The following is a 27,879-nucleotide window of genomic DNA, read 5'->3' as shown; positions in this document are numbered from 1 at the left end:
TGCGGAAGGATTTGGTCAGAGGCTGGAAATATGGGAAATGATTGAATTTCCCTCCCCCATTCCCTTAGGAGATAGTTTATAGACCAGTGGCAAAATTTTTAAACTCTGATATGAGTGTCAGCAAGGATGCACAGCAACAGAGACTTTCTCTTTGTCCTTGTGTGCTTGCATGCTAAGTCACTTCAGTCGTGTCCGACTCTGTGCAACCCTATAGACTATAGCTCGCCAGGCTCCTCTGTCCATGGGGTTCTCCAGGCAAGAATACTGGAGTGGGGTGCCATTTCCTTCTCCAAGGGATCTTCCCGACCCGGGGATCAAACTCACATCTCTTATGTCTCCTGCATTGGCAGGCAGGTTCTTTTACCACTAGTGCCACCTGGGAAGTCCCTATCTGTCCTATGTAATACATTTAGGACTTATCATAGGGGCTTCCATGGCACAGTGGGTAAGAATCTGTCTGCCAATGCAGGAGATAGGGGTTTGATCCCTGATCCAGGAAGATCCCACGGCTGCGGAGCAACTAAGTCTGTGCGCCACAGCTACTGAGCCTGCGCCCTGGAGCCCACAAGTCGCAGCTACTGAAGCCCATACTCTACAAGAGAAGCCACCACAGTGAGAAGCCTGAGCACCACTAGAGAGCAGCCCCTGCTTGCCTCAACTAAAATAAAAGAGCACCCACAGCAACTAAGTCCCAGTGCAGCCAGAACTAAATAAAATTATTTAAAAAAGATTGATCATACAAATGTAAATGTATGATTCAAAGTGTCCACCTCCTAACCCCTGGGACCTGTTATTACCTTACATGCTAAGAGAGACTTTGCAGATGTAAGCTGAGGATCTTCAGCTGGATCCTCATTGGAACCCCCACGACGATCCAGGATAACCAGAGTGATGTACGTGAGAAAGACTCCACCAGCCTCGCTGACTGAAGATGAAAGGAGGCCATAAGCCGAAGCCTGCAGGCAGTGCCTAGAGGGTTAGAAAAGGCAAGAAAACGGATTCTCCCTGAGAATCTCCAGAGGGGAACATAGCCCTGCTGACACCCAGTGAGACCCGTTTTAGACTCTGACCTTCAGAATTGTAAGATGATAAATTTGGATTGTTTTAAGCTGCCAGATATATGATAATATGTTAAAGCAGCAATAGAAAACTAATATACCCTATGACTAACAATTCCACTCATAAGTACGCAGGTCCATATACCAAGCCACTAGTCTAAGAATATCCATAATGGACTACACTGGCATGTGCATCCCCAGTAAGCAAGCTAAATAAATTGAAGTACACTCATACCATGGATTATTGCACAATGGCAACAATAAAAAGGAATGAAGTGAGAAATCACGAAAGAGACTTCTATTTGCTGAAGCATGAAGAGGTCAATGATTATCCTCTGCAAAAAAAGCAAGTGTAAAACTGGACAAAATGATCAAAAGCAGCCATTTCAAGGCACTGAAAACTTACCAGAAGTAGTTCACAAATTGAGAAATTTTCTTGAAAGACAACAGAACATTATTAGTTATACATCAATAAAACCATAAAATATACATCAATGAAATTGTTTAAAGGATGAATCCTATGAACAATTTTGAGTAAAAAAAAAAAATCACAAAATAATGTGTAGTATAAATCTATGTAGTATGAAGTATAAAAATAGGCAAAACTACAATTTGATGTTTAAGGGTTCATATGTTGCTGGTGGAACGTAATCTTATATCCTATGTATCAAGAGTAATCACGATAAAAGTGGGGATAGTGGTTACCTTTGCAGGGTGACTGTGAACCTGAATGCAGAGAGGAAGGGGGTGCTTCTAGGGTACTGGCAATAGTCTACCTTGTTCATGAATTGTGGTTACATGAGGGTTTTCATACAACTATTTAAAACTCTGTGTGTGTGTGTATAGCATGTACTTTTCTGGATGCTTGTCATATTAAAAAAAGTTAATGTAAAGCTTATGGCTAAATCACTAGACAGGGTAGCAAATCACCACCAAAATAACCCATACCAAAGGATGGAAACAGAAGAGCAAGGCAAAGACTGCATATGAGCTCCATCCATTGGAGATGGGATGGAGGCTGGAACACAAAGGACATCTTAGAGCCTGGACTCACCCTGAGTAGCGGGCTTGTGACCACCCCATTTATTCCAGCCCCCACCAGTTGGTGGCACTGAGCCTCCTGATTTCCTCCCACCTTGGTCAGGGAACTCAAAGATGGAGGTAGGAAGGCATCTGAGAAGGGACCTCAGACTGGAATGAGGGCAGCTGGGGTGGCCCAAGTGGGTCCATGGAGGGCATGGCCTTGAGTCTGACTTGTTTCTTCCTTGGCCTTGACCAGACAGCTTCTGCTCTGGCTGTCTATCCAGAAGCCCTACCGTCCTGTCTGCTCCCAGACAGGGACTCTGGACCAGCATAAAGAAGAGATCAGAGCAGTACTGACTTGCTAATAATACAATTTATTAGCCCAAGTTTTGCAGGGAGTCATAGATCATTCCCAGGAATCCAAAGCTCCTTTCCTAGCTGAGAAGGCCCACCGACTGGCCTACCAGGAACTACCCGTGTGGCCCTTGGCTTTCTTGCTAAGAACACACAGTAAGTAGTGTCTCTGATTATAGTCCCTCACTTCACCAGGCCCACCTTCTGGTGATGACCTACAGAAAGAATGAACTCAGATTTCCCAAGGAGCAGGGCTTACTTTATGTGAATGGTACCCCCTGGAGTTGTGCAATGGAGACTTAACAGACTTAAGCACAGACTTAACAGCTATCCGTTAAGCTCTGCTGCTAGGCAAGGATGGGAAAGTTGAAAGGAAACTACCATTTAGGGAGCCCTTCATATGTTCATGAGGCTTCCCTGGTGGCTCAGACGTAAAGCATCTGCCTTCAATGCGGGAGACCTGAGTTCGATCCCTGGGTCAGGAAGATCCCCTGAAGAAGGAAATGGCAACCCACTTCAGTACTCTTGCCTGAAAAATCCCATGGACAGAGGAGCCTGGTAAGCTATAGTCCATGGGGTCGCAAAGAGTTAGACATGACTGAGCGACTTCTCTCTCTCTCTCATATGTTCATGAAACCCAATCTTACCAGTGAGAAAACCAATTCCAAGACATTAAATGGCTTTAAGCAGATCATTAACCCATTGTAGTGAAGATACACTTCAAATTTTAGTGGACATTAAAATTAAAACAGAGGAGACGTATCAATATGACGGTAGATGGATGCAGAGTGCACCTCCTTCGTGAACACATCAAAAATATACCTACATGTGGAATAATTTTCACTGAAAACTAACTGGAGACTGGCAGAAAGACTCTTGTACAACCAATGCTATATAAAAGATCCGCACAGAACTGGGTAGGAAAGGAAGGGAAGCACTCAAGGACCTCTGCTCCTGGGAGGGGATGCATATGAGGAGGGGGATCACATGGACAGAGATCCCCCCTGGGGACGGGGCAGTCTGAGCCACATATTGGGCACCCTGGCCCTGGAATCTGACTCCAGGTGGATGAGTCCCTTTAGGTTTGAAAATCAGTAGGACAAATAGGAGGGCTATATGAAACCTAGACTCTTCTCATGAGGAGCACACTTGCTAGCTCTCAAAACAAGGCGGAGGAAGCAGACTGAAACAGCAGGGGACCCTGGCTGGTTTGCCATAACTGCCCCAGCATATGCCCCAGCCTGCGATGAGTACCACTCCAGCCCCACTTGCTCCGTGATGCTGCTCCACGCTAAGGCAAGGGCTGCTGCGGCCAAGGGGAATGCTCAGTTTTGAGGGAGGGAGCTGGTTTGGACATGGAACAGCCTCTGAAAGGGGCAGGGGAAACTTCTTCTGGTGCTTATGGAGCCAGCACATCAGAAGTGGTCTAAGACCCTAACTAGGGCTGGGACCTCCACAGCCCACACATAGACCACCTCTGTGACCCAGTCCAGCCCCATCCTGCTCTGCTCTAGGGAGAGGGCAATGGGCAGGGAAGATCACACACTTATGGGGAACAGAGCCAGTTCAGTTCCCACCTGAGGGCTTCTGCTTCAGCAACTTGGGACCCAGCCTCTCTCCCAATAGGGTGATAGCAGCCACTGAGCAAAGCAGAAGGCCCAGCTCACACCTAGTTCTACATCTAGCCCCCCCATCTCCCAACCCCACCTCCTACCAGCGTGACACCTGCCGGAACACCGTGGGGAAAGATGTGACCCACGTTCATGTCAGACCCAGCTCTCCCACCAAAGCCACTGGACACATGCAGACTGCATAGTCACTTCCACACAAGGACATCCATGGAGTCGGTAACTGTTTCACCTAATCTCACAGGGACAGAGCAAGTTAAGCAAGATGACAAGATACAGGAATTTATTTCAATTGAAAGAACAAGAGAAAACCCGTGGAAAAGAAACAATGAAATGGAAGTAATTTACTTGATAAAGAGTTCAAAGCATTAGTAATAAGAATGCAAAGTGTATTAGGGAAAAGAATAGATTAATATAGTGAGATTTTAATAAGGAACTAAAATTTTAAAAAACTGATCAGAAAGAGTGTGGAGAGAGGGAACCCTCATACATTGTTGGTAGGAATGTAAATTGGAACAGCCACTATGGATTACAGTATGGAGGTTCCTTAAAAAACTAAAGATAGAACTACCATATGATCCTGCAGTCCCACTCCTGTGCATATATCTGGAGAAAACCATAATTGAGAAAGATACATACACCCTTGTGTTCATTGCAGCATAATATACAATAGCCAGGACGCGGAAGCAACCTAAATGTCCATCAGCAGAGGAATGGATAAAGAAGATATGGCACATATACACATGGAATATTATTCAGCCATAAAAAAACAGGTAAATAATGTCATTTGCATGAGAACTCATGTACCTAGAGATTGTCTACTGAGTGAAGTAAGTCAGAGAAAAAAATCAAACAATATAACCTGTATGTGGAATCTAAAAAAATGTTACAAATGAACCTGTTCACAACCCAGGAATAGTCACAGATGTAGAATACAAATTTATGGTTATGGTAGGGGGGAGGAAGGGGTGGAGACATAAATTGAGAGACTGGGATTATACACATATAATCTTAATAATTGTATACACACTACTATATATAAAAGAGATAACTAATAAGGACCTACTGTATAGAAGGGGGAATTCTTCTCAATACCCTATAATGACCTACATGGGACAAGAATTTTTAAAAGAGTGATATATGTACATGTTGAATGGTTCTGTGGAGACCTACAAGACCTTCTGGAACTAACAACAACAACAAAAAGATATCTTTTTCATCAAACGGGACCGCAATGCAAAAGTAGGAAGTGAAGCCTGGAGTAACAGGCAAGTTTGGCCTTGGAGTACAAAATGAAGCAGGGCAAAGGCTAACAGAGTTTTGCCAAAAGAATGCACTGGTCATAGCAAACACCCTCTTCCAACAACACAAAAGATGACTCTGCACATGGACATCATCAGATGGTCAAGATCAAATTCAGGTTGATGGTATTTTTTGCGGCAAAGATGGAGAGGCTCTATACAGTCAGCAAAAACAAGAACAGGAGCTGACTATGGCTCAGATCATGAACTCCTTATTGCAAAATTCAGCCTTAATTGAAGAAAGTAGGGAAAACCACTAGGCCATTAAGATAGGACCTAAATCAAATCCCTTTTATGATTATACAGTGGAAGTGAGAAATAGGTTCAAGGGATAAGACCTGATAGAGTGCCTGAAGAACTATGGATGGAGGTTCATAACATTGTACAGGAGGCAGTAATCAAAACCATCCCCAAGAAAAGGAAATGCAACAAGGCAAAATGATTGTCTGAGGAGGCTTTACAAATAGCTGAGAAAAGAAGAGAAGCGAAAGGCAAAGGAGATAAGGAAAGATATATCCATCTGAATGCAGAATTCCAAAGAACAGCAAGGAGGGATAAGAAAGCCTTCTTAAGTGAACAATGTAAAGAAATGGAGGAGAACAACAGAATCTGAAAAACTAGAGATTGCTTTAAGAAAATTAGAGGTATCAAGGGAACATTTCATGCAAAGGGGCATGATAAAGGACAGAAACAGGATGGACCTAACAGAAGCAGAAGAGATTAAGAAGTGGCACGAATATATAGAAGAACTGTACAAAAAAAAAGTTGTTAATGACCAAGATAACCACAATGGTTTAATCACTCACCTAGAGCCAGATATCTTGGAGTGCAAAGTCAAGTGGGCCTTAGGAAGCATTGGTACGAACAAAGCTAGTGGAGGTAATGGAATTCCAGGTGAATTATTTCAAATCCTAAAAGATAATGCTGTTGAAGTGCTGCACTCAATATACCAGCAAATTTGGAAAACTCAACAGTGGTCACAGGACTGGAAGAGGTCAGTTTTCATTCCAGTCTCAAAGAACAGCAATGGGAAAGAATGTTCAAACTACCACACAATTGCACTTATTTCGCATGCTAGCAAGATAATACCCCAAATTCTTCAGGCTAGGCTTCACAGTATATGAACTGAGAACTTCCGCATGTACAAGATGGTTTTAGAAAAAGCAGAACAACCAGAGATCAAATTGCCAACATCTGTTGGATCACAGAAAAAGCAAGAGAATTACAGAAAAACATCTACTTCAGCTTCATTGACTACGCTAAAGCCTTTGACTATGTGGATCACAACAAACTGTGGAAAATTCTTAAAGAGATGGGAACCAGACCACCTTACCTACCTCCTGAGAAACCTGTATGCAGGTCAAGAAGCAACAGTTAGAACTGGACATGGAACAACAGACTGGTTCCAAATCAGGAAAGGAGTACATCAAGGCTGTATATTGTCACCCTGCTTATTTAACTTATATGCAGAGTACATCATGAGAAACGCTGGGCTGGAAGAAACACAAGCTGGAATCAAGATTGCCGGTAGAAATATCAACAGCTTCAGATATGCAGATGATACTACTTTAATGGCAGAAAGTGAAGAGGAACTAAAGAGCCTCTTAGTGAAGTTAAAAGAGAAGAGTGAAAAAGCTGGCCTAAAACTCAACATTCGAAAAACTAAGATCATGGCATCCAGTCCTATCACTTCATGGCAAATAGATGGGGAAACAGTGGAAACAGTGACAGACTATTTCCTTAGGCTCCAAAATCACTGTGGACAGTGACTGTAGCCACAAAGTTAAAAGACATTTGCTCTTTAGAAGAAAAGCAATGACAAACCTAGACAGCATATTAAAAAGCAGAGACATCACTTTGCCAACAAAAGTCCATCTAATCAAAGCTATGGTTTTTCCAGTAGTTATGTACAGATGTGAGAGTTGGACCATAAAGAAGGCTGAGCACTGAAGAACTGATGCTTTCCAACTGTAGCGTTGAAGAAGACTCTTGAGAGTCCCCTGAACAAGGAGATCAAACCAGTCAGTCCTAAAGGAAATCAGTCCTGAATATTAACTGACGCTACAATACTTTGGCCACCTGATGTAAAGAGCAGATTCATTGGAAAAGACCCGGATTCTGGAAAAAATTGAGGGCAAGAGGAGAAGTGGGTGATGAGATGATTGGATGGCATCATTGACTCAATGGATATGAGTCTGATTTAATCTCCAGAAGATAGTGAAGGATAGGCAAGCCTGGCGTGCTGCCATTCATGAAATCACAAAGAGTTGTACACAACTAAGCGGCAGAACAATAGCAATATATATATTTATAACTGATTCACTAGAGACAATTATATGCAAATTTGACAACCTAGAAGAAATGGACAAGTTTCTAGAAATAGAAAGCCCACAAAAAATGAATCAAAAAGACAGTTTGAACTGACCTGTCACTCGGGATGCAATTGTTGTTGTTTAGTTGCTGAGTCACGTCCTACTCTTTTGTGATGCTGTGGACTAGAGCCCACCAGGCTCCTATGTCCATGAGATTTGCCAGGCAAGAATATGGGAGTGGGTTGCCATTTCCTTCTCTAGAATATCTTCCCAGCCCAGAGATCAAACCTGTGTCTTCCAAACTGGTAGGTGGATTCTTTACCACTGAGTCACCAGGGAAGTCCAGAGATGAAACAGAATCTGTCATTTTAAAACTCTGTACAAATAAAAATCCAGGACCAGATGGCTTCACAGGCAATTCTACCAAACAAAGGAGAACTTACACCAGTCCTTCTCAAACTCCTCCAAAAAACTGAAGAGGGGGGAACACTCCCAAAGACATTGTCTGAAACCAACATCACCCTGATACCAATACCTGATAAAGATACTACCAAAAAAGAAAACCACAGGCTATTATCTTTGATGAATATAGATGTAAAAATTCTCATCAAAACATTAGCAAACTGAATCCAACAGCATATGAAAAAGATCATAGACCACAACCAAATGGATTTATCCCCAGTACACAAGGATGCTTCAGCATATGCAAATCGGTCAATGTGATACACCACATACAAAAGAAAAGACAAAAACCACATGATCATCTCAACAGATGCCAAAGAAGCATATGATAATAGTCAGGATCCATTCATGTTAAAAACTCTTACCAATGTGGGTATTGGGGGATCATATCTCAACATAATAAAAGCTATTCATGACAAATCTATAGCCAATATAATACTCAATAATGAAAAGCTAAAAGTCTTCCTGCTAAAATCTGGAACAAGGACATACACTTTCACCTCTTTTAATCAACAGAGTATTGGAAGTCCTGCCAACCACAGCAATCAGATGAGAAAAAGAAATAAAAGTTATCCAAATGGGAAGGAAGAAGTAAAATTGTCATTACATGCAGATGTCACGATTCTCTCTATATAGAAAACCCTAAAGACTACACACAAAAACTACTAGAACTGATAAACAAATTCAGCAAGGTAGCAGGATATTAGATTAACGTACAAAAGTCAATTGCATTTGTTTACACTAACAATGAAATATCAGAAAGGGAATGTAAAAAACAGTACCAGACTTTCATAGTGGCCCAGTGGTTGGGAATCCACCTGCCAATGCAAAGGATACAGGCTCGATCCCTAGTTCAGGAAGATTCCGCATGCCATAGGGTAGCTGAGCCCATGTGCCACAACTGCTGAGCCCATGTGAAACAACTACTGAAGTCTGAGAGCCCTAGAACCCATGCTGCACAACAAGGGAAGCCAGCACCCTCGGAAGCCCATGTACCGCAGCTAGAGAGGAGCCCCTGCTCGCCACGAGTAGAGAAAGCCCACACACAGCAATGAAGATCCGGCACAGCCAGAAATACATAGATTAACAAAGTTTAAGATAAATATTCTAGAAGCAGCATTAAAAAAAAAAATACCATTCAAAGTTGAATTCCCAAAAAAGAAATACTTAGAAATAAACCTTACAAAAGAAATGGAAGACTTATACACTGAAGACTATAAAACATCAATAAAGGAAATTGAAGATGATTCAGAGGAGTGGAGAGATATCCCATGCCCTTGGATTCGAAGAATTCATATTGTTAAAATGGCCATACAACCCAAGTGTGTGTGTCAGTTGCTAGGTCATGTCGGACTCTTTGCAACCCCATGGACTGTAGTCCACCAGGCTCCTCTGTCCATGGAATTCTCTAGGCAAGGATACTGGAGTGGGTTGCCATTTCCTTCTCCACACAACCCAAAGAAATCTCCAGATTTAATACAATCCTGTCACTCATGACATATTTCAAAGAACTAGAACAAATAATCCTAAAATGTATGTGAAATCATAAAAGATCCATGATTGCCAAAACAATTCTGAAGAAAAAGAACAAAGCAGAAGGCATAATCCTCCCAGACTTTTGGTTACTACAAAGTTTCAGTAATTGAAGACAGTGTGGTACTGGCACAGAAACAGCCAGATGGATCAATGGAACAGAATAGAGAGCCCAGAAATAAACCCAAACACCTCCAGTAACTTTATTTTTGATAAAGAAAGCGAGGATATACTATGGGAATTAAGACAGTCTCTTTAACAAATGGTGTTGGGAAAGTTGAAGGGCTGCATATAAGTCAGTGAAGTTAGAACACACCTTCTCACCATACACAAAAATAAACTCAAAATGGCTTAAAGACTTAAACGTAAAACATGACACCATAAAATTCCTAGAGAGATCATAGGCACAACATACTCTGACTTGAATCGTACCAGTGTTTTCTTAGGTCAGTCTCCCAAGGCAATAGAAATAAAAACAAAAATATACAAATGGGTCCTAACCAAACTTACAAGCTTCTGCATAGAAAAGGAAACCATTTTTTAAAGGACAATGTACAAAATAGGAGAAAATATTTGCAAGTGATGTGACTGACAAAGGCGTGTAATTACCAAAATACACAGCAGCTCATACAGGTCAAGAACAACAAAAAACAAACAATGCAATCCAAAAATGGGTAGAAGACCTAAACAGATCTTTCTCCAGAGAAGAAATAACAATGGTCAAGACACATGGAAAGATGCCCAGTCTTGCTAATGACTAGAGAAATGCGAGTCAGAACTACAGTGAGGTACCGCTTCACACCAGTCAGAATGGCCATCATTAAAAACTCCCTTGTGGCTCAGTCAGTGGTAAGGAATCCACCTGCTAATGCAGAAGACACATGTTCAGTCCCTGATCGGGGAAGAGCCCATGTGCCGCAGAGTAACTAAGTCCATGCACCGCAACTGGTGAGCCTGTGCTCCAGAGCCCTGCATCTGCCACTGCTGAGACCATGTGCTGCACTGCTGAAGCTTGTGTGCCCTGCAGCAAGAGGGGCCACCACAATGAGGAGCCTGTGCACCACAGCTAGAGGGTGGTCCCTGCTTGCCACGACTGGAGAAAAGCCCCTGCACAGCAACAAAGACCCACCACAGCCAAAAATAATGGATAAGTAAATAAAATTATTTTTAAAACTCCACAAATAACAAATGCTGGAGAGGATGTGGAGAAAAGGGAACTCTCCTGCACTCTGGTGGGAATGTAAGTTGGTACAGCCACTATGGGAAACAGTATGGAGGTTCCTCGGAGAACAAAAAAACAGAATTACCGTATGACCCAGCAGTCTCACTCCTCAGAATATTTCTGGACAAAACTATAATCCAAAGAGATACATGCGCCCCTGTGTTCACAGCAGCACTCTTCATAATAGCCAAGACATGGAAGTAACCTAAATGTCCATTGACAGCGAATGAATAAAGAAGAATCCATACATATATCAATATACAATGGAATACTACTCAGCTGTAAAAAGGAATGATTCCCTTGGCAGCAACACAGGCACAACTAGAGATTATCACACCAAGTGAAGTCAGAAAAAAGAAAAATAAATACCATATGTAATCACTTATATATGGAATCTAAAATATGGCACAAATGAACATATCTACAAAACATAAACAGACTCATAGAGAACAGGCTTGCGGTTGCCAAGGTAGAGGGGGCTGGGGAAGAGATGAAGTAAGAGGTTCGAGTTAGCAGAGGTAAGCTATTATATATGGAATGGATAAAGAACAAGGTCCTACTGTATAGCACAAAGAACTTATATCATCCTTCTCAACTGTTAAAAACACTGAAGAGAGGAGGGCATTCATAAATTCATTCTACAAGGTCATCATGACCCGGGTACCAAAATCAGGCAAAGATACTACAAAAAAGAAGAAATTACAGGCCAATATCTATGATAAATATACATAAAAATTCATGACAAAAATATTACCCAAATTCAACAATATAAAAATCCCCAAATTAAATGGGATTTATCCCAGGAAAGCAAGGATGGTTCAGTTCGGTTCAGTTCAGTTGCTCAGTCATGTCCGACTCTTTGCGACCCCATGAATCGCAGCACGCCAGGCCTCCCTGTTCATCACCATCTCCTGGAGTTCACTCAGACTCAAGTCCATCGAGTCCGTGATGCCATCCAGCCATCTCATCCTCGGTCGTCCCCTTCTCCTCCTGCCCCCAATCCCTCCCAGCATCAGAGTCTTTTCCAATGAGTCAACTCTTCTCATAAGGTGGCCAAAGTACTGGAGTTTCAGCTTTAGCATCATTCCTTCCAAAGAAATCCCAGGGCTGATCTCCTTCAGAATGGACTGGTTGGATCTCCTTGCAGTCCAAGGGACTCTCAAGAGTCTTCTCCAACACCACAGTTCAAAAGCATCAATTCTTCGGCACTCAGCCTTCTTCACAGTCCAACTCTCACATCCATACATGACCACAGGAAAAACCGTAGCCTTGACTAGATGGACTTTAGTCAGCAAAGTAATGTCTCTGCTTTTGAATATGCTATCTAGGTTGGTCATAACTTTTCTTCCAAGGAGTAAGCGTCTTTTAATTTCACGGCTGCAGTCACCATCTGCAGTGATTCTGGAGCCCAACAAAATAAAGTCTGACACTGTTTCCACTGTTTCTCCATCTATTTCCCATGAAATGATAGGACCAGATGCCATGATCTTCATTTTCTGAATGTTGAGCTTTAGGCCAACTTTTTTGCTCTCCTCTTTCACTTTCATCAAGAGGCTTTTTAGCTCCTCTTCACTTCTGCCATAAGGGTGGTGTCATCTGCATATCTGAGGTGACTGATATTTCTCCTGGCAATCTTGATTCCAGCTTGTGTTTCTTCCAGTCCAGCATTTCTCATGATGTACTCTGCATATAAGTTAAATAAGCAGGGTGACAATATACAGCCTTGACATACTCCTTTTCCTATTTGGAACCAGTCTGTTGTTCCATGTCCAGTTCTAACTGTTGCTTCCTGACCTGCATAGAGATTTCTCAAAAGGCAGGTCAGGTGGTCTGGTATTCCCATCTCTTTCAGAATTTTCCACAGTGGATTGTGATCCACACAGTCAAAGGCTTTGGCATAGTCAATAAAGCAGAAATAGATGTTTTTCTGGAACTCTCTTGCTTTTTCGACGCTCCAGTGGATGTTGGCAATTTGATCTCTGGTTCCTCTGCCTTTTCTAAAACCAGCTTGAACGTCACGGAGTTCACGGTTCACATATTGCTGAAGCCTGGCTTGGAGAATTTTGAGCATTACTTTACTAGCATGTGAGATGAATGCAATTGTGCGGTAGTTTGAGCATTCTTTGGCATTGCCTTTCTTTGGGACTGGAACAAAAACTGACCTTTTCCAGTCCTGTGGCCACTGCTGAATTTTCCAAATTTGCTGGCATATTGAGTGCAGCACTTCAACAGCATCATCTTTCAGGATTTGAAATAGCTCAACTGAAATTCCATCACCTCCACTAGCTTTGTTCGTCAGTATCCCTAAATCAATGTGCTACATCACATTAAAAAAAGGAAGGATAAAAATCATATGATCATCTCAGTAGACACAAAAGGTGAAAGTGAAAATGAAGTCAGTCAGTCGTGTCCGACTCTTTGCGACCCGTGGACTGTAGCCCACCAAGCTCCTCCCTCAATGGGATTCTCCAGGCAAGAATACTGGAGTGGGTTGCCATTTCCTTCTCCAGGGGATCTTCCCAACCCAGGGATCGAACCCAGGGTCTCCCACATTGCAGGCAGACGCTTTAACCTCTGTGCCACTATTTGACAATATTCAACATCCATTCATGATAAAAAAAATTCTCAAAGTTGGTATAGAAGGAACATATCTTGATACAATAAAGGTGATTTAAGATAAGAAAGCCTTTTTAAGTGAACAATGCAAAGAAATGGAAGAAAACAATAGAACAGGAAAAACTAGAGATCTCTTTAAGAAAATTAGAGATGACAAGGGAACATTTTATGCAAAGATGGGCATGATAAAGGACAGAAACAGTAAGGACCTAACAGAAGCAGAAGAGAGTAAGAAGTGGTGGCAGAAATACACAGAACTGTACAGAAAAGGTCTTAATGGCCTGGATAACCACAATGGTGTGGTCACTCACCTAGAGCCAGACATCCTGGAGTATGAAGTCAAGTGGGCCTTAGAAAGCATTACAATAAACAAAGCTAGTGGAGGTGATGGAATTCCAGTTGAACTATTTCAAATCCTAGAAGATGATGCTGTGAAAGTGCTGCACTCAATATACCAGCAAATTTGGAAAACTCAGCAGTGGTCACAGGATTGGAAGAGGTTGGTTTTCATCCCAATCCCAAAGAAAGGCAATGCCAAAGAATGTTCAAACTGCTGCACAATTATCCTCTCATTTCACATGCTAGGAAGGTAATGCTCAAAATCCTTCAAACTAGGCTTCAGCAGTACGTGACGGAGAACTTCCACATGTACAACATGGATTTAGAAAAGGCCAATTGCCCACGTCTGTTGGATTATAGAAGAAGCAAGAGAATTCCAGAAAAACATCTACTTCTGCTTCATTGACTACACTAAAGCCTTTGACTGTGTGGATCACAACAAACTGTGAAAACTTCTTCAAGAGATGGGAATACCAGACCACATTACCTGCTTCCTGAGAAACCTGTATGCAGGTCAAAGAACCACAGTTAGAACCAGACATGAAACAATGGACTGGTTTCAAATTGGGAAAGGAGTATCTCAAGGCTATACATTGTCACCCTGCTTATTTAACTTACATGCAGAGTACATCATAAGAAATGCTGGGCTGGATGAATCACAAACTGGAATCAAGATTTCCAGGAGAAATATCACTAACCTCATATACACAAATGATACCACCCTAATGACCAAAAGTGAAAAGGAGCTAAAGAGTCTCTTGATGAAGATGAAAGACATGAGTGAAAAAGCTGGCCTAAAACTTAGCATTCAAAAAACTAAGATCATGACATCCGTTCCCATCACATCATGGCAAATAGATGGGGAAACAATGGAAACAGTGATGGACTTTATTTTGGGGAGCTCCAAAATCACTAGAGATAGTGACTGCAGCCAGGAAATTAATAGATGTTTGCTCCTTGGAAGAAAAACTATGACAAACATAGACAGCATATAAAAAGCAGAGACATCACTTTGCCCACAAAGATTCATCTAGTCAAAAGTATAGTTTTTCCAGGAGTTCGGTATGCATGTGAAAGTTGGACCATACAAAAAGCTGAGTGCCAAAGAATTGATGTTTTTGAACTGTGGTGCTAGAGAAGACTGTTGAAAGTTCCCTGGACAACAAGGAGATCAAACCAGTCAATCCTAAAGGAAATCAACCCTGAATATTCATTGGAAGGACTAAAGCTGAAGCTCCAATACTTTGGCCACCTGATGAAAAGAGTGGATTCATTGGAAAAGACCTGATGCTGGGAAAGATTGAAGGCAGGAGGAGAAGGGAACGACAGAGGATGAGATGGCTGGATGGCATCATCGACTCGATGGACATGGATTTGAGCAAACTCTGGGAGTTAGTGAAGGATAAAGAAGCCTGGTATGCTGCAGTTCATGGGGTTGTAAAGAGTCATACACAACTGAGCAACTGAACGACAACAGGATAAACCCACAGTTAACTCCATACTCAACAGTGAAAAGCTAAAAAGCTTTTTCTCTAAAATCTGGAATAAGACAAGGATGCCCATTTTCATCACTTCTAGTTAACACAGTGTTGGAAGTCCTAGCCATAGCAGTCAGAAGAGAGAAATAAAAAGTATCCAACTGGACAGGAAGAAAAACTACAAAGGTGTTATCACCTTTGTAGGTGACACGATACTATATTTTGAAAACCCTAAAGTCTCCACCAAAAAACTACTAGAACTAATGAATGAATTCAGTTAAGTTGTAGGAAGTGAAAGTTCTATAATTTGAAAACCATGAAACACTTATGAAGGAAATTGAAGATGATACAAAGAAATGGAAAGATATTCCATGTTCATGGATTGGAAGAATTAATAGTTAAGACGTCCATACCACTCAAAGCAATTATAGATTTAACATAATCTCTTCCAAAATACTCATAACATTTTTCACAGAACTAGAAAAAATAATCCTAAAATTTATATGTAACCACAAAACACCCCACATTGCCAAGGTAATCTTGAGAATAAAGAACAAAGCTGGGGGAATCATTTGCTATAACTTTACATTGCAAAGCTACAGTAATAAAAATGACATATATATCAGTGGAACAGAATAGAGAACCCAGAAATAAACCCACAGACTTGTGCTCAGTTTATCTACAACAAAGGAGGCAAAAATGTACAATGGAGAAAAGACAGTCTCTTCAGTAACTTGTACTGGGAAAACTGGACAGCTACATGTAAAAGAAAGAAATTAGAACATTTGTTCATATTGTATACAAAAATAAACTCAAAGTGGATTAAAAACCTAAATTTAAAACCTGAAACCGTAAAACTCCTACAGCAGAACACAGGCCAAATATTCTTTGATATTCTTTGACAGATTGTAGCAGATTTTTGTAGATCTCTCTCCTAACAGGAAAGAAACAAAAGCATAAATAAATAAATGGGACTTAAATTTAAAAGCTTGCACATCAAAAGAAACATTGACCAAAAAAAACCAACCTACTGAATGGGAGAAAATATTTTCAAATTGTATTACCAGTAAGTAGTTACTAGAGGATCCCCTGGCAGATCAGCTGGTAAAGAATCTGACTGCAATGCAGGAGACTGCCTGCAATGCAGACCTGCGTTCAATCCCTGGGTTGCTAAGTTCCCCTGAAAAAGGAAATGGCAACCCACTCCAGTATTTTTGCCTGGAAAATCCCATGGACAGATGAGCCTGGCGGGCTACAGTCCATGGGATTACAAAGTGTCAGACACAACTGAGTGACTAAACCACCATCCAAAATATATAAGTAGCTCATACAACTCAATAGCAAAAAGTCAAGCAACCTGATTAAAAGATGAGCAGAAGACCTGAACAGACATTTTTAAAAGAAGATATACAGATGGGAAACAAGAGGCTCAGCATCACTAATCTGAGAAATGCAAATCAGAATAACAGAGATAGCACCTCACACCTCTCAGAATGGATATCAGGAAAATATCTGCAAATAGTAAATGCTGGAGAGGATGAAAAGGGAACCCTTCTACACTGCTGGTAGGAATATAAGTTACTGAAGCCACTATGGAAAATAGTATATGTGCTGCTGAAGTAAGCACTTTGTTTTGGGGGGCTCCAAAATCACTGAAGATGGTGGCTGCAGCCATGAAATTAAAACACGCTTGCTCCTTGGAAGAAAAGCTATGATCAACCTAGACAGCATGTTAAAAAGCAGAGACATTACTTTGCCAACAAAGGTCCGTCTAGTCAAAGCTATGGGTTTTCCAGTGGTCATGTATGAATGTGCGTTGGACTATAAAGAAAGCTGAGCCCCGAAGAATTGATGTTTTTGAACTGTGGTGTTGGAGAAGACTCTTTGAGAGTCCCTTGGACTGCAAGGAGATCCAACCAGTCAATCCTAAATGAAATCAGTCCTGAATATTCATTGGAAGGACTGATGCTGAAGCTGAAACTCCAATACTTTGACCACCTGATGCGAAGAACTGACTCATTGGAAAAGACCTTAATGTTGGGAAAGATTGAAGGCAGGAGGAGAAGGGGACGACAGAGGATGAGATGGTTGGATGACATCACCGACTCAATGGACATGAATTTGAGCAAGCTTCCAGGGTTGGTGATTGACAGGGAAGCCTGGCATGCTGCAGTCCATGGGGTCGCAAAGAGTCGGATATGACTGAGCGACTAAACTGATGAAAAATAGTATGGAGCTTCCTTAAAAACTAAAAGTTGAACTACAATCAGTTCAGTTCAGTTCAGTCGCTCAGCCGTGTCCAGCTCTTTGCAACCAACCCCATGAAATCACAGCCCGCCAGGCCTCCCTGTCCATCACCAGCTCCCGGAATTCACTCAGACTCACGTCCATCGAGTCAGTGATGCCATCCAGCCATCTCATCCTCTGTCGTCCCCTTCTCTTCCTGCCCCCAACCCCTCCCAGCATCAGAGTCTTTTCCAATGAGTCAACTCTTCGCATGAACTACAATATGATCTAGCAATTCCACTGCTGCGTATGTACCTAGAAAAGATGAAATCTCTAGTTCAAAAAGATACATGCACCTGATGTTCACAGCAGCACTATTTACAATAGCCAAAACATGGAAGCAACCCAAGTGCTCATCAACAAATCAATGGATTAAGAAAATGTGGTATATGAATAATATGAAATACTACTCAGCCATAAAGACAAATGAAATACTGTCATTTTCAACAACATAGACAGACCTACAGAATATTATGCTTAGTGAAATAAGCTAGATAAAGACAGACAAATACCATATGATCTCCCTTATATGTAGAATCTAAAAAAATAAATGAATGAATACAACAGAATAGAGACTCGCAGATATGAGAACAAACTAGTGGTTACCAGAAGGGAAAGGGAAGGAGGGAGAACAAGATAGTGGTAGGGGATTAACAGACACAAACTACTACGTATAAAATAAATAAGCAACAAGGATATACTCCACAGCACAGGAAGATATAGCCATTGTTTTTAGTGACTTTCAATGGAGTATATCTATGAAAATGTTGGATCACTGTGTTGTGCATCTGAAACTAATGTAATATTATAAACCAACTTACTTCAATAAAAGAAGAAATAAAATTAATTAGGTTAAATGGGCATTTTGAAACCTTTTCTCAATTGGCCATTTTCTTTCTCAAGCAACCTTAGAACTCATCTATCTTTAAAAGAGAAAAACAAATCCTCTCATCTCCATCCGTGTCTGTCCTTCATCAGGCTCCCAAGTTCCTCCTTTGCACCCATGCCACTGCTCATTCTGCTGTGAACACTTTGCCTCCACCTACACGTGGCCATGCTCTCTCTCAAGCCACCAGTAGGACCATGTCCCCTGAGACTCTTCCCAGCTCTTACCTTCTTGGGAGCATATGGCTCTATTAGTCATCCCCTCTTTCTGGATTTTTCTTTCTTGGCTTCCAGGACACTGGGCAATTATTCATTCAGTTCAGTTCAGTTCAGTCACTCAGTCATGTCCGACTCTTTGTGACCCCATGAACCACAGCACACCAGGCCTCCCTGTCCATCACCATCTCCCGGAGTCCACCCAAACCCATATGTCCATTGAGTCAGTGATGCCATCCGAACATCTCATCTTCTGTCATCCCCTTCTCCTCCTGCCCTCAATCTTTCCCAGCATCAGGGTCTTTTCAAATGAGTCAGCTCTTTGCATGAGGTGGCCAAAGTATTAGAGTTTCAGGTTCAGCATCAGTTCATTCATTTATCTCCCAATAATATGTCTGAGGTCTGTGCATGCCAGGTACCAGGCCAGGCACTGGAGCAAAACACAATCAATTCTCTGCAGTCACATTGCTCAGAGTCCAGGCAGAGACAGATTTCATCAAATAAGCACACAAATCATTGATTTAGAACTGGAGAGAGTGCTGTGAAGGAAGAGTGTGGGAGTTTTGAGAACATAAGACAGAGTGCCCTCACCAAGACCAGGTGTCAGAAAGACTTCATGAAGGAGGCAGTGCTTTGAGCTGAGGTCTACAGAGGATCAGGAGTCAGCTACTTGGGAAGAACAATCTAGATGTTTAACAGTGTGTGCAGAGGCTGAGATAATGGAGGACAGCCTATTGGGAGGTTGTGAAAGAAAGCCAGTGTGGTCAGTGCAGAGTGAATGAGCAGAACATGGCAGGAGGCTGGAGAGGTGGGCTGGAGTCAGCTTCTGCCCTGTGAAGCCTTGGATGAGGATTTTGGACTTTAAGTGGCATGGCTGTCTGACCATACAAGCTGTGAGCTGCACACCTCCTGTTAGTCCCTCAGTCATGTCCGACACTTTGTGACCCTATGGACTATAGCCCACCAGGCTCCTCTGTCCATAGCATACTGGAGTGGGAAGCCATTCCCTATTCCAGGGGATCTTCCCAACCCAGGGATCGAACCCAGGTCTCTTGCATTATAGGCACATTCTTTACCATCTCAGCCACCAGAGAAACCTCCTAGGAGCAGAGTTATGTTGTTATCTATGGTAACACTGTGCAAATGTGAATAACGAACTGTGGAGTGTGCATCTTGCACAACCATACCCAGAAACCAAGTAGTCTAACTGCAGTGAGTACAATGGACAGGAGAGGGCAAGAGGCTTGGAGGAGCCCAGTTAGGAACCTGCTGCCCCAGGAACCAGTTAGGCCTCAGTGTTACCCTACCTGCCCCTTCACACACTCCCTTGTTGAGCTCACCTTTGCCCCTGTCTGCCTCTCTAGCAGTTCCTCCTTAGGCTAACGCCCTAATCTTTGACTTGGGTGGAATTTAAGGAACACTCAACATCAAGCAGAAATGGGAGGATAGGAATCAGCCCAGAGGACACGGGACTGTATTTGGCAGAAAGTGATTCATCCTGAGCAGGGCGAGGTAGCATGTCTCAGCTACGGGGCAGGATCCCAGTTAGAGGCTCAGATCTGTGCAGGAACCAACACGGAAGTAGAAAGGGGGCTGCGCTCCGGGCCTGGCAGCTGGTCCCTGAGCCCCTGGTCTGTCAGCAAGAGAGCTTGGAGCAGAGTCTGAGCCCAGCAGGGTGAAGCAGGATTGGTGTACAACTGAGATGAGGCCTGGGCAGGAGCAGGCAGAAGGGTTTCCAGGAGTTGAGGGAGCCCTAAGGAGATTCCCAAGCCCTGGGCCCTCGGCTTATGGCCCAGTTGGTCTTAATCTTTGCGGTGCTGGGACCTGGGCACACCTGACTATGGCAGTGGCCACAACTGCCTGGGTTTCCCAGGCTAAGACCTGGAGCCACTGGAGCCCCCACCTCCTGCTCTGCTGGTCCTGAATGAGCCCCGTTCCTATTCACCAGGCCACTGCAGGAGCCCTGACCTTGTCCCAAAACCCTTCTCTCACAGCAGCTCAGCCTCCTCTCTCCCGCTTTTGAATCCTAGAGCATTTATTATTTTCTGTTCTCTGACACCATTTACTTCATCTGACGTTCTGCACAGTTAGGGATTTTTTTTTTTCTAATAACTTTTACCATGAAAAATATCACATAAACAGAGTGGCACATAAAAGTGTGGGTTAGTGAAATATTCCACGAGCCACCTGTAACTAGCACCCAGTTCAAGGGAAACAGCCACCCCAGCTCCTGAAATTTCCCTCCACTTGTCCTTTTAGGACTTAGGTAATCCTCATCGTCAACTCTCCCACCTTGTATAGTCATATACAAGGGAAAGGCTTTTACCTTTTTCTTCTTTTAACTTTTCCTCATAATTACCACGGTTTGTACCTCTGTGTGGGCTTCCCAGGTGGCTCAGTGGGTAAAGAATCCGCCTGCAGTGCAGGAGATGCAAGAGACATGGGTATGATCCCCAGGTCAGGAAGATGCCCTGGAGGAGGGCATAGCAATACCTATTCTTGCCTGGACAATTCCATGGACAGAGGAGCCTGGCAGACTACAGTCCATAGGGTCGCAAAGACTTGGACACAACTGAAGCGACAGAGACACAAGCATGTAGCCCTATAGTAGGCAAAGAGTTCCTTTCTTTACGTTTTCTCTATGCTGGTTCTTCAGGGAAGGGTCTCCAGCAGGGTCATGAATGCAGAGGGGCCAGAGCAGAGCCTCATGGGGAGAAGGTGGAGAAGTCAGCGTCAGCAGAGGGTTTGTGAGGCAGCCAGAGAAAGTGACCAGTGAAGCGAGGAACAGAGAGAGGGGACGGGGAAGTGAGGGGGAGGAAATGGTTGCATGAAAGCTCAGGACCCACAGTGGAATTCTCCTGATAATAGAGTCCAGCTCCCAGCCTCAAACCCAGCCACCTTGCTCTGTCCTTAATCTTTCAAATGACACCTATCTACCAAGTATCCCCTGCCAGGTGGGATCCTATGCCTTCTAGGGGCCCACCCTCCCTTCTTAAAGGAGAGGTGGCTTAGTCCTAAGCCACCGCCTTGTCCCCCACTGTAGCCCCAGGCTGTCCCCTCCTTTCTACCACTCAAGCTGGCGCTGTGGTGCAGGATAAAGGCAGAGGGGCACCCAGACACAGGTGAGACCAGAGAGAGTCGGGTCAGGGTCTTCGCACCTGAGATGCTGATTCCAGGGCAGAGGCTGCGTGCCCTGGGGCCCACTGTCTTTCAGTGAGAGGTGCAACACCCACACCCCAGCACCTCTGCCCCTCACTGCCCCCTGCTCTGAAGTCTTGCTGCACAGCCCTCCCATCCTTCAACACCCACCTGGCCCTGGTTGTCTTGTGGGGCTGCTCTTCTGTCCTAGCAGGACAGGGAGCTGGCTCTTCAGGAGCACACAGTGACGTCCTGTGGGAGAGAGGAGAGCACACACACACCCCCACCCTGGGACCATGCTGGGCACCCATGGTGGGTGGCAAGAGGAAGGGGACGACCCATGCCAATTTGGGCACCACTGAAGCAATGTGTTTTTTGTTTTGTTTCCTATGCAGACATCGTCAACTGTGACCTGAAATCTACCCTGCGAGTGTTGTACAACCTCTTCACCAAGTACCGGAACGTGGAGTGAGGGTCAGACTGGACCGTCCCCGGAAGCGCCTTATCCTGCTTATTCCTGTCTCCTGCTCTGTGCTCCCCTCCAACTCCGGCTGCTCTTTTCCCAGAGATAGTGGGAAATGAGATCAGGAAGGAAGTGACCTCAGTGGGCTGACCTGACCTCCTAGGCTCTGAGGCTGACCCCACAATGGCTGTGAAGATTGTCCCATCCTGGTTCCAGGTCCAGATTTCCTTTTGTGTAATCTGGAACCAGCTTAGGCACAAGAGCCCATCCACCCTCCCACCCACCCTCAGAAGATGAAAACAAAGATAAGAGTTACCATTTAGTGGGTGTACCCTATGAGCTGGGCACCATGCTAAATGTTCTGACCTACTCCAACTCGCGCATACTCGTGACTCCCACTGAAGATGATGTTCTCAGCCCCTTTTACAGATACGGAAACTGAGGCTCAGAGAGGTTACGTGACTCGCCAGAAGCTGCCGTTTGTTTTGCTTCTTTGAAGACCATATTCGTTAATAGCGAGCCCGTCATGTCACACTCTCTGTGCCTTCTGCACTTGCGTGTGCACGTGTGTACATGCGTGCATGTGCACCTGTGCCCTCCAAGACGGTGGGACCCCCTGATCTCAGCGCCAGCCAGGCTAGGTCAGGACTCGGTGGTTCACACTGAAATTGGCAAATCAAATTTAGCCCAATTAATAGTGTGTGTGTGGCAGGAGCCGTATCCCTCAACTCCTTTGTACAAATGAAAATTACGCTTAATTCCTTCAGATTTGTAATAACCCCTTATTCGGGTTTCAGGGTGACATTTGGAAAGGATTCTGTTTGAAATTAATGGAGTGGCACATTTTGCAGCCTTTTTGCCTGATTGCATGTAATGGAAGTGCCCTATATTTTCCTACAAAATAAGTCCTCGATTCATTATCGTTAGGCAAATGTACAATATACCCAGGCACCGCAGAGAGCTGGGCACAGGCCCATGCGAGCAGGGCTTGGGAAGTAGGGCTCTTCAACAGGGACTCTTGAGCTTTAAAGAAAGGAACTCCTTTTTGCCCTCTAATTGATCATTTAGACCATTTCTGGCGAAGTCTACCCACATGCAATTACTGGCTAATTCAGGCAAGCAAAAATGTAAGTTATTTAGACCCAATCTGAGTAGGTTTCCTTGCGTGGGTTACCCGCGGGCTTGTGGTTACATGGATCCCCTCTACATGAACCCAAGTTTGGAATACAGGGCTCAAGTTGTCTCAGCCTGCAGGGCCTGGGGTAGGAAAGGGGCTGAACGGGGGTGACTAGGATGACAAGAAGCGTCTGGCAAATACTTGCACACTTAGCATACAGGGGGACATCCTCAGACCGAGGGATGTGGCTTGTGGTATTTAACATTTGTACTCTAAGTTGACCAAAGCCTTGGGATAGGTAATAACTTGTACTGATATGTCTTCACTGTAGAATTTTCTGAAGTATGCTAGGTGAACAGCAGCCTGTATCCCCACCTCTGGATGTCTGTGACTACTTTAGCACTACTTGAGGCCCAGTTGCACAAAGCCCCTCTCTGATTTGAGGAATTCATCATGATCTCTAACTACACCACCCAGAGGGAGGTCTTCTGTCGTGTCCAAACATTCCTTCCTGCTTTTCATCAATTCTGACTCTACAGTCTCGCTGCAGTCACTCAAAACCCATATAATTTCAATATACTACTTATTTCTGGAGAGATTTCACTCTAAGAAAGAAGTATTACTCAGCATTTAAGATACAAAGAAAATGTACTCTCTTGTGTCCATCTGTGTAAAAGAATACAATCCTTTTTTACATAATTAGTGAACTACATTTGTCACTAAGAAACACTAAATACAGTACTATTTCTGTTTGCTCTTTTTTAAATTCCTGATAGCGATTCAGCATAAATAATTGCTTTGTCTCCTTGAGCAATACTAAAGCAGATGAAATAAGAGAAATGAACTCATTTAAATGTGCTTTGCTATATGAATTTTGTCTCCATTTTGTGCTTTTTTCTTATATTCAAGCTGCAAATGGACAGTGGACAAGTGACTTATGAAGAGCACTCCTTTTTATATTTTACATATGCACTAAATGAAAACACATCAGAACACTTGGAAAAATTTTAATAGCAGGTCCAATCTGTCAGAAAACGGTGTTTTGAGCCCAAGGTCTTTACCTTACTCTGAAATTCCAGGGCTTGGGCCTGGTTTTATAACCCTGCCATCTCATGTAGAGGTTTTTCTTTACATTATGGAACCTCATGCCTAATACATGACTGTTCTTGAAGGGGGGTAAAAGGCATCAGAAAACAAATAAACCAAACATAACCTTTGTCTCTTTTAAAAGAAAAAAAAAAAAGCTGAGGCAAAAATCAAGTCTCTGTAGGCTCACTGGATCCTTTTTTCCCTCTTTTCTAAATTTAGATTCTTTCATATTTTAAATAGTTAATGTGTAAATTGTGCAAAATTCAAAAAGCATGTATGGATATCTAGTGAAAAACCCAGTCTTCCTCCCTCCTTTTTCCCAGCAGACAGTACCTGTCTCCAGAGGCAGCTATTTTGTTCTGTTTCTAGTATTTGCTTCCAGATACCCCAACAATATAAAGTATATACATGTCTGTCAACATATATAAGACTGTTTTTAAGCATAAATAACATAATACATACTATCACGCACACTGCTTTTTTTCATTTAATGTTCTATCTTAGAGATTATTTTGTGCTGGGTATTAAAACTCTTATTAAACTGAGAACATGAGCACTTTATAAATCCAGATGCACACCCCTGCTCTGTATGAGCTAGAAAAGGAAAGCCCCACCAGAAGGAGGTAATGTTCTAAACAGTCCAGACTGGGACCTACTGGAGTGGGGGTTGGAGAGGACTTTACCAGAAACATTCCCCTGTTTCCTCAACTGAGTTTATTTCTTAAAGGCCTCTTTTGGATCATTATGGTGAATGGTGTACAGTTTGATTAAGCTTGTAGTTGTACATATTACTAGGGCTACTAATTTGTAATTGACTCAGAAAATACTAAAAGTTACTGAGTAGCCCACAGTATCCTTCTACAAACCCAGCCACCCATGCAGAGCCCGTCTACTCTATGAGAAGGCTCCAATTTCACATGTGCAGGCACAGAGCTGACATTTCCAAAGTCTGGGAGAAGGACTCTTTATCAGCACATCATCAGTGTTGTCTCGAGTTGGTTGCTATTTGCAATTGCTGCTCTTGGTACTTTTTAATTATGAATTACAGTTAGCTTAGCTTTATCATTATCAGTTTATTTTGTTGTGGTTTTCCTGGTTAACCCAACAGAGTACACTGTAGCTTATTTGCATCAACAGTATCCCTGGGCTGTAATTTTCCAATAACTTGACTCTCAGACATGTATACATTGTGGTTCAAATATGAATCATCCTTACTCCAGTGCTAGAACAAATGTATACATAATCCACTCCCCCTAAATTATCATTAATTTATTTTTCCACTGGAAAATGAGACTAGATGGAGTCGGTAAGTCAAGCAGTTTTGCCCTAAGTAGGGGATGATCAAAAATAATTTCAAATCCACTGCACTTAATTACAACCCCGCCTCAAGAACCCTACCTACATACAACATACTAAAGATGCCAAAAGGGTGTGTTCTGAAACCTCCATTAATGCTAATATTGCATGCAGTCTCCACCCCCGCCCAAAATTCGCTTATATCCGTTGGAAAATTCGAGAGTTGCTGCGAATATTGAGAACAAGAAGACTGAATTGAGATGCAATTGCTGGGTGGTTGGTGGACTAATCAGCTTCCTAACACTTGTACATTCAGGTTCTAGTAAAAGACTAGTAACGTAGGAGCTGCTCACTGTTACAACTGCAAGGATTCTATCTGCACACAGCGAATTTTGACTGTTTTTTCCTCTCTCTCTCCTAAAAAAATATAAACCCAGGCTAGCTACAAGATTTGCTTATGCCTGATGCTTTGCTCTGATAGTGGTTGCATGTGTGTTCATGATGCTAGTAGCCAGGCACCATGAGGGTGCTCAATGGAGGATGCCCAGTCCCCACCCCAAGCTCAGCAGTCTTTTGAGATTTGCAGATTTCCCAGGCAGGAAGCACCGGTAAAGCATCTTTGAAAAGTATATTCTGTAGGATGTTAATAGATGTGAGGTGAAAAATATGTCACCCTTGAGTTGAGAAAAGAAGAGAGCAAAGAAAATTAAACTCCCTTTCTACTGTTTGGGTTTTATTTTTTTCTTTTTTTTCTCATTGGAGCCCGACTCAGTGTTCCTGCACTAATGAAGATTATGACTCTCTAAGGGGAGACCAGAAGAGGGCAGCCCAGTCGTGCTTGACCACGGGACCTATTTGGTCCCTGAAGAATTTGCAGGCTGAGTACTCTGTGGAACTCATCCATTCATGTAGCCCTCCAGGCCATATGGTCTAGAAGCATGTACTGAGTGACTACGATGCGTTAGGTGAACTGTGACCAGTGGCCATCAAAGCTCACTCATAGAACTTAAAAATAATCACAAATTAAAGGTACTGACAAATTGAGATGACCTCTGTGGAGAACTACATAAAACTCTGAAGGAGGTCTCATTTAGATTTTGAGGTCAAGAGAGGTCCCTGGCAAAGTAATATTTTAAAGTGACACCTGAGGGAGTTTCTTGGTGATCCAAAGGTTAAGAATCCACCTTGCAAAGCAAGGAACACAGATTGGATCCCTGGCCGGGGAACAAAGATCCCACATGCCAAGAAGCAGCTAAGCCTGTGTGCCATAACTGCTAAGCCTGTGTGCCACAACTAGAGTCCGTTCACAACAAAAGATCCCATGTGATGCAACGAAGATCCAACACGGCCAAATGAAAAAAACATATTTAAAAAAGAAAGACATTCTAATAATAAAAATAAAGTGACACCTGAATCACTGAGCCATTCAAGTAAAGAACTACTAAGAACAGGATCCCAGCTGGAAGACTCAGTTCCCTAAACAAACTGGTAGGAAGTCAGGATGGCTCGAGTACAGAGTGAGAGGGGAGAAGAGGTGTCAGATAAGAGGATTACAGATTCTATCATAGGAAAAATGGGAATCAATGTGTGTTTTTAAAAAAGTCTTCTGGCCACTGTGTGGGGAAAATTTGAGAAACCTATGTCGGTAATATGGGCTGCCCTTCCCATCTCCTTACCATGGTTGTGGCTGGAGAGCAAAGGGCCCAGGAGAGGAGCTCCAGCTTCTGCCCCGCCCCACGCTAATCTGGTCTCAAGCCTGTGTAGGAAGCCTGGGTGTGCTATCCAAAGGCAAGGCCTTCTGGGCGCTCCTAATACTCTACCCTCCTGCAGGGATCCAAGGAGCTCTCGGGCATCCCCATCATCTCTACATTTGGGTCTTGTGAGAAGAGCTAAGGAACCAAAGGGGGCTTCCCAGGTGGTGGAGTGGTAAAGAAACCTCCTGCCAATGCAGGAGACCCAAGAGATGCTGTTTCTATCCCTGGATCAGAAAGATCCCCTGGAGCAGGATTTCCAGTATTCTTGCTTGAAAGAGTCCATGGACAGAAGAGCCTGATGGGGTATAG

At 43.2% G+C, this 27,879-nt stretch overlaps 1 protein-coding gene across 1 annotated transcript in view; it reads left to right on the top strand.

Annotated features, from left to right (window-relative positions):
• The window catches only part of PARVA (parvin alpha), a 168,097-nt gene extending 141,658 nt beyond the window's left edge, over nt 1-26,439 (top strand). Inside the window, exon 13 of the mRNA XM_068989329.1 lies at nt 22,247-26,439. Within this exon, the coding sequence (XP_068845430.1) occupies nt 22,247-22,323 (77 nt within the window). The 3' untranslated portion in view covers nt 22,324-26,439. The remainder of the gene's footprint in view (nt 1-22,246) is intronic.
• Nucleotides 26,440-27,879: the final 1,440 nt, after the last annotated feature.

This window comes from Capricornis sumatraensis, chromosome 16, assembly GCF_032405125.1.
Source record: "Capricornis sumatraensis isolate serow.1 chromosome 16, serow.2, whole genome shotgun sequence".
In the NCBI taxonomy this organism is placed as follows: Eukaryota; Metazoa; Chordata; class Mammalia; order Artiodactyla; family Bovidae; genus Capricornis; species Capricornis sumatraensis.
Note: the sequence above shows the minus strand (reverse complement) of the source record. Positions and strands in the feature narration are given on the sequence as shown.